The sequence below is a fragment of the Danio rerio genome, chromosome 2, assembly GCF_049306965.1.
Source record: "Danio rerio strain Tuebingen ecotype United States chromosome 2, GRCz12tu, whole genome shotgun sequence".
NCBI lineage: Eukaryota > Metazoa > Chordata > Actinopteri > Cypriniformes > Danionidae > Danio > Danio rerio.
This window is the reverse complement of record NC_133177.1, coordinates 28213391-28227609: the sequence shown is the minus strand read 5'-3', so window position 1 is coordinate 28227609 and position 14219 is coordinate 28213391. Positions and strand designations below refer to the sequence as shown.

Sequence of the window (14219 nt, the reverse complement as noted above, 5' to 3'; positions counted from 1 at the left end):
TCACTTCTCTGATCTCTAAAGGTGCTCTAGCGACATACACTAGAGGCCATGGTCTTTAGCCTCCTTGGTAGAGCAACCGACTCCCATGCGGAAGGTTGCTGGATCGATACCAGTTCAGAACGGGTTGGGTGGCGTAGGACCGGCGGGGTTACATAAGGACCATCATAACAAGCTTGCGTTGACCCACCCAAACAAATAATATTCAGGAACAGTGATGCTTTTTGAATCAAAGAGCCACTTCTCTTTCAATACAGCCAAAGGACAAGTTCTGCCCCAGTGATTCTGGTATCACCTCTCATGAAGCGAAAAGCAACCACAGAATTTCCTCCTCTCTCAAGCTTAAAGTAGTATGTGCATATCATAAAATAAGATAAATCCTCTCCAAAGCACCTTGACTTTCTGGATGATAAGCAGTGGAGACGTTATGTTTAATAGCGACTCATTTCAGTTCTTGAGAAAATGTTTGAGATGTCAAATTAGTTCTTTGAACAATATGAAGAGTTTTTGGCAAACCAAAGACCGTGAAAACCAGTGCTTTGGTGATCGCTCTAGCAGTTACACAATGTAAAGGAATGGCAACAGAAAAATGTGTAGACACGCACATAATTGTTAACAGATACTTATTGCCAGATTTTGATCGTGGAAGAGGTCCTACACAGACGAATGAAATATATTCAAATGGCTCAGAAACCATCAGAATTAGATAAAGTGGTGCAGGTTAAATCATTTGGTTGGGTTTCTTAACCACTTGACAAATGTGACAAGTCTTACAAAATCGTGAGACATCCCGTTTTAAACCAGGCCAATAAAACTTTCGCAAATCCAGTCATCCATTTTTAAAACACCCAAATGACCAGCTGCACCGTTGGTTGCAAAGTCTAAAAACATGTTTTGATAAACTACTGGAATTAGTAGGACTTGAGGAAACCCACTTTCTCATTAGAATTCTCCAGCTCTTGTCGAGCTAATTCAAAAAGTGAGGCAAGAGCAGAATTAGATTTTTGATCATCAGTTAACATCTTGGGACAAAAAGACAAGTCAGTGGGGATATAATCGGTTCAAATATGTGATGATTCAAACAGGTTGAAATGTTGAATGAATCTCAACACATGTTTTTAACAGAGGGGGTGCTGTGCATAAGAATGACCACCTTCGTATACCCTGATCTCTGGTTTATAAAAGGCTTACCTCTTCACACCAGCCATCTCAGATCTCAGTGAAAGAGTTTTTCATCAGCAGGGGACACTGTAAATGTGGAAAGACCTCAGCTTATGCTAGCAAACATAAATATGCTGATATTTCTGTTTAAAAATGTAAAATCCTAGCACATTCATAGTTTAAGTTTGTTTATATTAATCAGTCTGCTTCAGTTTGTATTGCTCTTTTATATTTGGAATTTGAAAATCTATTATATTTTGCAAAAATGTGCAGCATTTCAGAAAAAAAATTAAAGGGGTCTTCATCTTAAATTTGTTTCAAATAGTTTTGTTAAAAAATCATGACTAAATCTAAATCATATCGAATCGAGAGTCAGGTGACAATTACTTCCCTACAAGTCAGCACAGTCTAGCACCCTCTTAGCACTCACATAAATCAGATCTGCTTTTCCTGTAGAGCAGCGGCCTACAAACCTGGGTGCGTGCACCCCTAGGGGTGCGCAAGAGAATCTGTTTTTTAAACATTTATCTTGGGTAAACTTCACGTGTCATATTTTTGAGAGAAAAGAAAATCACTGAAAGAGAAAAATCACATTGCAAATTGTAATTTACAACCTATGCATACTCACTCATCTTACGGTTTCACGTCTGCGTCACAATAGCCCCGCCCTTTCACATTAGGCGCTAAGTGGTAGTACATTCTTCTTCTTTTTTTTTCGCTTACTATATTCATCAAAATGGACACCTGGTTAAAAACTCAACTCAAAAAGTCAAGTGACAATAGGGATGAACCATCTACATCAGCCTCTTCTATGGAGATGTGCAGCGGCCTTGAATATATGGACTGGGAAGATAACAAACAAGGTGAAGAGGCACAGGCGGGAGCAGAGAAATCCAGCAGAAATGCACTAATGAAGAGAATCAGGCCTATGTAGAAAGTGAGAAAATGTCAAGTAAGAAATTCAAATATAGCGACAGTTACTTTATTTTTTGTTTACGTGGATTGGAGATGCAAAAAATCCAAATCCACAATGTGTACTTTGTGGTGAGGTTTTAGCTAATAGCAGTCTTAAGCCCTCATATATGGTCTGGCACTTATTAAACAAGACACAGCCATTTACAAGACATGCCTGTGTTTTTTTTTAAGGACAATAGGAGGAATTGCAGAAGAAGAAAAAAGGAGGCACAAACAAGCAATCTGAAGAGATGCACCATCGGTTTCCTGCACTGCAGCATCCACCAAGAAGCCCTAGCAATGAAAAACATGCCAGATGAACTTTTGTTCAGGTCTCAAATATTAGAAAGGGGTGCACACAACAAAAAGTTTGGGAACCACTGTTCTAAATTCATCTGCTGAAGTACAGTAGACAGACACATTATCATTTACTAATGTTCAACTCCCTCTTCGTTCTGTCATTCACAATGCTTTTAAATTAATAAATGCTCAGCATGAAACTGAATGGTGCTATTATTGTTTTATTACACGATGATAGCATGTTGACTTTAATACAACAAGAAAGTGTTAGTGTTGTGCTTAGAGTTTAAACTGTAAATATGTGGTTTCACACTTTGATTTCTGATTTAATTGAATCCAATTCAAACACTGATAATATTTTTATTTTTCAATTCAATTTACATTCACAAGCAGAGTATTGAAATGTATTACTGTACATGCAGATTTGGCATGCACTTACAACGATGTACTAATAATAAAACAGTTGTCAAAATGTTGATTAATTTATTCTTTACAGACTAAAAGTGGGAGAATTTAAAACAATGTCTGTTATAAATCATTATATTTCAGTTCATTTTTGAATGTAGCATATCAAATTATAATCAAATTAATTATTTGTTTAAATAATAAACTATAGATTTTTTATATTATTAGCGTTTCAGAGTGGAGTGTCATTCATCTGGTTTTCACTCAAAAAATATTTTTGCTGCTTGCTTGTTCTAATTACTTGTTTAAAAGGAGCTTTTTGGGAATAACTTAATTATTTCATGTTCAATCGACTTAAATTTGTAAAAACAATTAAGTTAACTTAAATTATTTATGTTGGGAGAACATGAAGGAATTGTGTTGAACCCTGCATTTTTACAGTGTTATTTCTATCCAAATGTATGTTAACACTAGAGCCCACTGTTTAAAATGTTATTTAAAAAATGTTGGATCTTCATATTGGTGGTCATAATTGCAGCGTTGTGTTGATTCTATGACGTGAGCCTGCAGTGATGAAGAACAAAGACAGAAAATATGTAAGACAGTGTTAAAGAACTAAGTATTTGTAATGTAATTCACACATAATCATTCACTTAAAAAACAAAATAACATTTACTGTACATTTTACCAGCACAATTAGGAAAAATAAAGTGTTTCCTGAATGATTTAACACACAGTTGACAATTCTAGTATTTTATTTACCTGTTTTAACCATTTAAACATAGACTGTAAATATGTTTAAGTCAGTTCAACAACAAAAACAACAACAAAAAAACACAATCCTTATTTCCTTTTGCTTTTTCTTGTTCACTCAACTTTTAAAAACATCAGCTGCACTGACCTCAAATTATCTTAGTGCGGCATTTGATACCATTGACCACAATATCCTCATAAATCGCTTAAAGTCTACAGGTGTCCAGGGACAGGCTCTACAATGGTTTAAGTCATACTTAACTGACCGCTACCAGTTTGTAAATCTTAATGGACAGCCTTCACAAATCTGCCCAGTAAAGTATGGGGTGCCTCAAGGATCAGTTTTAGGCCCTTTACTGTTTACAATTTACATGCTACCTATGGGAGACATTATTAGAAGACATGGGATCAGCTTTCACTGCTATGCAGATGATACTCAATTATATATTTCCACTAAACCTGACGAGACGTCTGAACTTTCTAAACTAACTGAGTGTATCAAAGACATCAAAGACTGGATGACCAACAATTTTCTTCTCTTAAACTCAGACAAAACAGAATTATTACTTATTGGGCCTAAATCTTGCACACAGCAGATCTCGCAACTCAATTTACAATTAGAGGGATACAAAGTTAGCTTTAGCTCTACTATAAAAGATCTGGGTGTCATATTAGACAGCAATCTAACTTTTAAAAACCATATATCCCATGTCACAAAAACTGCCTTCTTTCATCTGAGAAATATCGCTAAATTACGAAATATGCTATCCATCTCAGATGCAGAAAAGCTAGTCCATGCTTTTATGACTTCGAGACTGGATTACTGTAATGCTCTATTTGCTGGCTGCCCAGCATCCTCTATTAACAAACTTCAATTAGTGCAAAATGCAGCAGCCAGAGTTCTGACCAGGTCTAGAAAATATGATCATATAACCCCAATTTTATCCTCCTTACACTGGCTGCCTGTTAAATTTCGTATTGAATTTAAAATATTACTTCTCACCTATAAAGCTCTAAATAATCTAGCTCCTGTTTATCTAACCAACCTTCTGTCTCGCTACGAACCAACTCGCTCCTTAAGATCTCAAAATTCAGGGCTTCTGGTAGTACCTAGAATAGCAAAATCAAGTAAAGGAGGTCGAGCCTTCTCTTTCATGGCTCCTACACTCTGGAATAGCCTTCCTGGTAATGTCCGAGGCTCAGACACACTCTCCCAGTTCAAAACTAGATTAAAGACCTATCTGTTTAGTAAAGCATACACTCAGTGCATCACCTAGCAGGTTCCACACTGGCTTCTACATCTTGCTTATATACACTATGAACAGCAGCTACGCTAATTATTCTCTTTATTCTCTATTTTCACCTGGGGATACTCATCCCGAGGTCCTCAGATTAGGCGGAGTCACTGATTGGATCCAAGACCAGCGACGTGATGATCCCAAGGATTCCATATCCGGGACCAGGCCATATCCTGAGCTGCTGCTGCGCTGATGGTCGTGGGGAGTGGAGAACATGAGTCTGATTCCAGCGACGCTCCAGGGACAGACGAGTCTTCATTGAGGCCATCTTCCAGCATAAACCACGGCGAATGAAGTTCTGCACAAGACTTTTGGCCAGCGGAGAAATTAAAATGGTCGTGCCCAACTGAGTCTGGTTCTCTCAAGGTTTTTTTTCTTCACTCCCATCAGGTGAAGTTTTTTTTCCCTCTCCGCTGTCGCCACTGCCTCGCATGGTTCAGGATTGGTAGAGCTACGCATCATTGAATTTGCTCTTCAGTGTTTGAACTCTCAGTAATGATTAAATCACACTGAACAGAGCTAAACTGAACTGAACTGAACTTAAACACTAAAACCTGAACCACACTGTTCCAATTACTATGACCATTTATGTGAAGCTGCTTTGACACAATCTACATTGTAAAAGCGCTATACAAATAAAGCTGAATTGAATTGAATTGAATTTGTCAGTAATACAAAAACATTTAGTTGGGTTATTGGTTTTCTGGAGAAGTGAATACTCTGTAACTAAACTTTTTAAGTTGTGCCAACTCAAAATTTTTTGTCTGCAGAACTGGAAAGCCTAAAGTTGGGTGAACAAAAAAAAATCCTTTTTTTTTTCTCTTGTAATCAACTTTAATTGACAGGACAGTACACTGTAAAAAGTGATTAGTTATTTAAAGCGAGTAAACCAATTGCCCTAAAAGAAACAAGTTGACTTTATAAAAATAATGTCAGTAAACCCATAGTAACTTGGAACTGTTAAGTTGACTTAATTTGTATTATTATGAAAATTGTATTCACTTAAAAAAAATAAAAGTAAACTAATCACTTTTTCCAATACACATTTATTATACTTGTTTTTTCCCCCAGCTTTTCTGTATCAAGCAAAATGACAGTAACTAAAATAAATCTGCTCTTCCAGACTCCAGTGTGTCTTCTAAATTCAATACGGTTGTAGATTTTATAGATTTAATGAAGCACCAAATATGTAATATTGTAATAATTACAGTAATTATTTGAAAACAGACATGCTAAAATAGTCTGTCATTGTAAAAAAGAATTAGTCGACTTTAAAAAAGTGAGTACAATAAGCATAATTATAAAAATTCAACAATGGGTTAAGTTACAATGGGTTTACTTGCATTATTTTTGTAAATTTTGTAAACTTGTTGCTATTAAGATAATTGGTTTACTCACTTTAAGTAACTAATCACTTTTTACAGTGTAGAGAGTATAGAGAGGAAAGCATGGGGAGAGGAAGAGGGTCAGCATAGAACCTCAAGGCAGGAATCAAATTCAGGTGACAGGTCACTGAGAACACTGAAGTCGACGCACTAACCACTACACCATTGGTGCCGACGTGTACTTAACTTTTGAAAACATCAGTTAGACCCACTTAAAAATGTCTGAAGTTGACTGAACAAAAAACTCTTGTGGAAACTGGTACGAAGAAACAAAACATTATCAGAGCAAACTTTATCAGAACATAGTTCAATTTAAAAAATAAATAAAACAGAGACAAATGTTAATAAAACATTTATTCGATACAGAATTAGAAACAGGACAAGAGGTAAAACAACAACAGTAAACAAGATAAGGATCAAAACATGGCAGGGCAAACAGGGAAAAATGCTTTGTAATGCTTCATATGTAAAGCATGTCGTCCTGTTAGTATCAATTTCCACAAGAGTTTTTTGTTCACTCAACTTCAGACATTTTAGGTCAGTGCAACTGATGTTTTCAAAAGTTGAGGACAGATCGGGTTCCTTGGTTAGCGCGTCGACACACGGCACTCTGGTGTTCATGGTGAACTGAGTTAAACTCCTGCTTCGAGGTCCTATGCTGATCCTTTCCTGTCTATACTCTCTACTGTCCTATCAATTAAAGGTGAAAAAATGTTGAGTACATGAGAAAAAACAAAAGGAAACAAGGATTATGCTTTTTATTGTTGTTGTTGAACTGACTTAACTTTTTTTATAGTGTGCATGTTTCTAACATGATTGAAGACAAAACTGACATATTTAACAAGGCTGGAAAATGTGGTCAAAAAATGAAAACAGAACAACAGTATGCTGGCTGGAGAGAGGCAGTGTAATTTACCTTTGTGTGTTTTCTGAGGGAGCTGGCATGAGAGTATGTCTTATTGCAGCACATGCACATATATTGTTTGCCAGGTGCATGAACACGTATGTGCTTTTGTTTATCACTGCTGTTTGCAAACCTCCTTTCACAGGCCTCAAAAGGGCATCTGAAAGGTTTTTCACCTGCAACAAAAAGAAAAACTCAACTCAATCACTTCATGTACCATTAATGAAAAGACCAAAATGCAGCAATAACAAAAGTGGGTCACACATTATTTATTTTAATGTACAATTCACACTTTTAACAAACCATTTACTTAGACTTTTAGCTCAATAAACTACTAATCAGCTGCTTATTGATAGTTAGTAGTTGTGTTTATGTAAGATTAGAGTTGTAAAAAATAAGGTCATACTGTAGTTAACAAGTGCTAATAAACAGTTCATATCTCAATAATAGACAGGTAATAAACCAGTAGCAAATGCTGTGAAGTGTTACTCAAACTAAAATGTTACCCAAAAATATTACCTGTATGTGTCCTTTCATGAATCTTCAAGTTTTCCGCTCTGGCAAACTCCTTCCCACATCCGAAGGAACAGAGAAAGGGCTTTTCTCCCGTGTGGACCCTTAAATGATTGATCAGTTTGTACTTGGCCTTAAATGGAGTCCTTTGACGGGAGCAATCGTTCCATAAACACACATAATTGGATTCTCCGGACACATTAACATGCTCCGCCGTCAGATGGCAGATGAGCTCCTTCATTGTGCAGTAGGTTTTCTTACAGGTTGTCCCATATGTTGATGCTTCCAGCCACTGGCAAGTGAACCCCAACTCATTGAAGCTCATACAGAGCTCTCTAGACTGCATATAAAGTGGTCTATAAGAGTCTAGACTTATTCTTTCTCCTTGTATTGATCCACTCTGCATGGTGTAAAGCTCTTCTGTGGGTGGAAAGTATGTATAATTTTTTTCCATGACTGCAGAGTAGCCATCTGTCCAGACTGAAGGGTCATGCTGGCCCCAAGAAACTTCAAGAAAGCTCCTGTTGGACTGCAGAAGATCCCCCATCATCTGTGCATCACAAGTGGTGTAGAATTCAGCGCTATTATCCATAGAAATCTGATAACAAGAGGCGAGCACAGCCATACTTGCGTTGCGATATAATAAAGAGCGTTGGGTGTTACCGTGTTTTGCAGGCCTCCACTTGTCAGTTCAATACAACATTCATTAACGAATTGGTGCAGATGTCGATGGCTCTTTGATCTTCTTCAGAAAACGTTTGGACTGTGTGACGCTGTTTCGACAGAAGGTAATTTATATAGTGCGCTTAACATGTGGTTTTTGAATTCCCCAGACTCTCTTCATTTAGCATCTGTGTGCTTGTCATTCATCCTTCATTATCTGGAGACGCAGAAAGTATCAAAATTCTTCTTGGTTGTTACTTACTACTTAATAAGCCTACACTATTAATTAGACAAATCAAGCGTTGCATCCAGTCTTGCAGCTCCCTGTAGGCCAGCGGTTTCACTTTTTCAATCAAGATATGGTCTGTCATAATAAGATAAATGTATTCTTAAATACATCTTTGTTTTAAATTTATATTTGATGTTAGCTTTAATTATATTGCTAATTCACATTTACAAGACACTTAATTAGGCTTATCTGTTCAGTTTCTCAGACATCTTTTTCAGCTTCTTCTTGCGTCTGCAGTTACTCCTGTTGTATGCAGTTCATCCTTCCTTTCCCTGGATATCGTGGCTCTTGATACATCACAAAGACTTGCTGTCTTGGTCACAGATGCACCAATGAGACGCACATCAACAATTTGTCCTCTTTTGAACTCTTGAAGTGCAGTCACACTGCCCTTTTTGGCCCCAGAGACTTCCATTCATATGCAAGCGAATGCAAGAAACTGATAACGCAAGGTCTTGCAACAAGTTTTGCAGTTTGCTGCTTTACAAAATTTAAGTTTGGTGAACTCAGATCTGCGAAATTGCATCACGTGACTGTGTGAGACCAATCAACAATCAATCATAACCTCTCTAGATAGAGTTTTAAAATATGGACCAATCGCTCACTTTTTTAATGACTAATCATCTTGTTTAATCTAACCGCTTTTCGCAGCACCATAGGTTATGCCAGAATTTTGTTTACTCAAACTTTGGGTCGCATCCGAAACCGCCTACTCAGTAGGTACAGCATTTGAATTAGAAAAGTATGTTCCATGCAGTATGAATGGATGTCGGCCGTACTAAATCCGCCATTTTGTCATGATCACATGACCTACCTGCGTGAGTTGCATCGCTTTACTCCCATTCATGAATTCTCTCACGGGGCATCATAGGACAGAGTAGCGTCCATCCGATGCACACTTTAGAATCTCACTGGAAGTAGTAGGTCATCAGGGTAGTACTCATATTGTTTTTCGAATTCTATGAATTTGGACATACTACTCTGCTCGCATACTGATTTTAGGTACTATATTGAATGGAAGTATGCGATTTTGGATGCAGACTATGAATTCAGACATACTACTCGACTAGCATACTATTTTTAGCTTACTATATAGTATACAGTGGCTGCATCCAAAATCGCCTACCACTCAATAGGTACTGCATTTGAATTTAAATGTACTACTCTCCAATTAGAAAAGTATGTTCTATTGAGTATATGTGAGCAGTATTGATGCGTCCCAAATCGCATACTAATACACTATTCTACGCCATTTTGTAGTATAAATAGTGTAAGCAGTGTGTTCTCACTGAAAACTTTAAAAAGATTAAGTGCACTTTAAATACTCGCATGATGAACTTATTCAACCATTAAAATGAAGAGTGGACTGGTGAACACTTCACGCACTCAACAGCCGCAGTTTTGATCACATGGCGGAAGGGGCGGAGCTTTCAGGCCCTGATGCTGGATTACTTATTTATTTTGGACTGTGAAAGCAAAATTCTCATACGAGAGTGATTTATATTTCCCAGAGATGGAAGGGCATCTGCTGCGTAAAAACTTGCTGGATAAGTTGGCGGTTCATTCCACTGTGGCAACCCCGGATTAATAAAAGGACTAAGTCGACAAGAAAATGAAAGAATGAGAGAGATTTATAGCACCTCCCGATGGTTATACTCATGGCAGGTATTATTTGGTAGATTGGTAACTTATTTCATTAAGTTGTCTACGGTCAAACGTCATCAGGCAAATGGTTTAAATTTCCGTTTAGTAAAAAAACCCATTTAGGACTACACTACATCCATATACTATATTGTTGAGTGTGTAAGTGCATAAGTGTATATAGTGTGCCATTTGGGATGCAGCTTATGAATGGAACTCGGACGTACTACATCCGCCATTTTGTCAAGATCACGTGAGTTACGTCGCTTCATGAATTCTCTTGCAGGGCATCATGGGATTGCGTAGCATGCATCGGATGCACATTTTAGAATCTCACCAGTAGTAGTAGGTCATCCGGGTGCTTCTCGCATACTGTTTTTCGTATTCTATGAATTCAGACATACTACTTGGCTCGCATACTTACTTTAGCGTACTATATAGTATGGAAGAATGCGATTTTGGACGCGGCCAGTGTTAAGCCTGGTTTATACTTCTGCGTCAAGTGACCGGCGTAACTAACGGCACAGACAACGCGCACAGCTGTGCATTTATACTTCTGCGCGCTGTCTCTGTTGGTCTGCATTAACACTTCCGAAACGCTAGTTGGCAGTGAGGTGTAAATGTTCCTCTGTGTCGAGTTTCTTCGCTTCTGTTTTGCTTTTCCTAAACACTTCCTGGTTGTACAAGTGGCTCAAACTCGCTCATTTTGAGGCAGGAACCAGCGGACGTGCAACAACTTTAACTATGAGGTAAACACGAAACAAAACTTTCCATCCGGAGCTCCTTCACGGGACTCCACGCTTGTAAAAAAAATCGCTCGCGCCACTCGCACGGCTCTCGGTCACGCCCAGACTTGTCAGCGCTACCAAGCCAACCAATCACAGAGCTTGCCCTACGCGTTGTTGCGACGTGTAGTTACATTTTTTGAGAGGTGCACGTCAGTGACGCCGACGGCCACGGCGAAGGGCTATGCGTCAGCGCGGTAGCATACGCCGGTGTTTGACGCAGAAGTATAAATCAGCCTTTAGGGGTAACGCATTACAAGTAATGCAAGTTATGTAATAAAGTTACTTTTTTAATTAACAAGTAACACATTACTTTAAAAAAATGTATAAATTACTTTTTAAAAACATAACGGGAGTTATTTTTTAGCTTAATTAATTAATTTAGCTTAATTAAAACAGAAGCCAAGATGGCAGAACCTTACATTTCTGCGCTGCAAGTATTTTTCATTTTTCTGAACACATGGAAGACAAGTAAAAGGTACAAGTTTGTCTCAATACTCATTTTACTTCACTAATAGGACATAAAGTACAAAAGCATCAATCAGATTGCTTTCAACTGTCATTAATCTGCATATACGGCATGTACAGGATGCGCCATTTATATGGATACACCTTAATAAAATGGGAATGGTTGGTGATATCAACGTAAGATACAAGATGTGCAGCGCCTGAAACTATGGATACTGGAAGCCTGTGCTGGCATCTCTCCTGCGGTGTTGCTATCAGTGTGTGAGGAGTGGGAGAAGAGGATTGCATTGAAAATTCAACACAATGGGCAGCATATTGAATTTAACACATTTTATAAGTGGTCAAAAGTTTGTAAATAACTCATGGAAAAATAAAGTAACTTTAAAACCAAGTGCACCGTTGTTTTTCTTGTGAAATTCCCAATAAGTTTGATGTGTCAAATGATCCTCTTCCTATTGAAAAAACAAAAGTTGGATTTAAGATGGCTGACTTCAATATGGCCACCGTCACCACCCATCTTAAAAAGTTTGCCCCTCACATATACTAATGTGCCACAACCAGGACGTTAATATCACCAACCATTCCCATTTTATTAAGGTGTATCCATATAAATGGCCCACCCTGTAGAGCTCTAGGCTCAGGAAATTCTCAGAAGATAACATTATCCTAAATTATTCTTATTTGATGTATTTTTAAAAGGTAAACGATTTGTAATGATCGAACAGTGCAATGTTAACTGCAAAGTTCCTCTATTAAAAAAAAAGAAAGAAGAACCCCCTGCAAGTTCTGAAAGAGATGAAGCCTCAAGCAGGTATGGAAAAAGTAATGCAAAAGTAACTCAAAAGTAACATAATGCTTTACTTTCCATAAGTGCTGTTTAATAGAGAGGTTTTTTTTAAGGGGTGGTCCACTATGATATCATATTTTAAACTTTAGTTGATGTGTAATGTAGCTGTGTGAACATAAACAACATCTCTGAATGTAAAAAGCTCAAAGTTCAATTCAAAGGGAGACCTCGGTTTTTACAGAGTTAGCTTAGCAAAGCCTACAATGAACAAATTTTGGGGACAACAAAAAATACTTCCGCCCCCTGTGAGATCAAAGTTCGTTTACTGCGCATACAAACTGCGCAGGTAAGCGCCGTGGCCAGAGACGCTGTGATGTTATAGCAGAGATGAAGTTAAAAATGTTTTGAAAATGTCTACTGTTTCTGTATTTGGGCTTCCAAAGGACACGGCACAAAGACAGAAGTGCTTACAGTTTAATATTAATTATGTTCCAGAGAATTATAAAATACACAGCAAGCTTCCAGAATCTCTCCCAGTTCAGTGCTGGATTCGGCTAAAATCTCCTCAAAGCAGAAGCTGTGAGCTCGATCTGTAAGTGTTTTTATTTGTTAAAATATATGATGACATGTTCAGTGTCTAGCGTTAACGCTATGCTTTAGCAACGATGTAAACCAGGGGTGCTCAATCCTGCTCCTGGAGATCTACCTGGTCACCCCTGAGTAAACAATGGGAAATGCTGCTTTGCGGGCAAACGATTTAGCTACAAAATCATATTTATCAGTCAAACTGCTGTAAACACACACACACAAACCCACTCCACCAGCACGTTCGTGTCTCTTATGTTTATGCGCGCGTGACTGCATTGATTGGCTTCAGGCAGCTTTTCCATGCTTTTCACATCTCAGATAATGAAGTCGCAAAAGATATGTGGATGATTCATATTACTTACACCTGCTTATTCCGGATATATATGAAAGATGTTGTGTAATGGATAGAGTTAAAAAAAATACAGGTTAGCTTACCTGACTCGTGTAGCAGCAGAAAAATAAATCAAGGCTCACACAGGTAGCATCCCGCATCTTGTGCTTTATTCTTCTGTCACAATATATAAAAAAAATACTTTAATCCGATTCATAGAAAAAGAACAAAAACTCCCATGCACATGTGCTTGTTACAGAAAGTTCATACATTAGCCGCATTTCCACTGTTGGGCCAGTGCGAGCAAGGGCTTTAATCGGGCCGGGCCGGGCCAATCGCACGGGAGGTTGAGCAGTGAGGCCGAAATCATATCGCGTTTCCACTGTCGGGCTAGTAGCTCACAGCACGTCACGCAAACCCTGCCCCCAGAATGTCCCCCGAATCAAAACGTCACACAACCCGCCCACTTCAGCGGGAATCCGGCAGATAAAGCACACCATCACATCATCACAAAACCATTCAAATAAAAACATCCGAAACAAACAAATGACCCGTTACTGTTCAGCAGTACATGATATGTCTGTACGCACATGCCTGTGTGTTCACATTTATCATATTCATTTACTCGCCGACCGACTGTTGGCATCGAAATCGAGTGGTCTCGCCACTAACGGAGAGACCCAGCGCAGTGAGCACACCAATCCATAATATAAAACCACAGACAGTCTCCGTTAATAAAGACAGAAAAATGAAAAGAATAAAGAAAATGTATTTTATAACATTCTCGTTTAGATAGACGTCGTCAAACATTCAGCCCAAATGCTCTGGAAAGACCTGAAACATTATTTTTTTTCCCTATAGGCTATGACACTTAATAGGTGATTCGCTTTTATTTAAAATTATTTAAGGAAAGTGTTGTGTTTAAGCACATAAGAGCAAGTAATAAAATATAGCCCACGTTTCATTGCGCTCAGCAGCTATCCACTAATAAAGGTCT

The 14219-nt window shown here is 38.1% G+C and overlaps 1 protein-coding gene across 1 annotated transcript; it reads right to left on the bottom strand.

Annotated features, from left to right (window-relative positions):
* Positions 1 to 1874: 1874 nt before the first annotated feature.
* On the bottom strand, positions 1875 to 13393 carry LOC141378182 (uncharacterized). Its single transcript, XM_073925942.1, has 4 exons — positions 13327 to 13393; positions 7677 to 8220; positions 7170 to 7333; positions 1875 to 3381 (listed from the first exon to the last, which is right to left on the bottom strand). The coding sequence occupies exons 1-4, from the start codon at positions 13381 to 13383 to the stop codon at positions 3310 to 3312; spliced, it is 837 nt and encodes a 278-aa protein (XP_073782043.1). The 5' UTR covers positions 13384 to 13393; the 3' UTR covers positions 1875 to 3309.
* Positions 13394 to 14219: the final 826 nt, after the last annotated feature.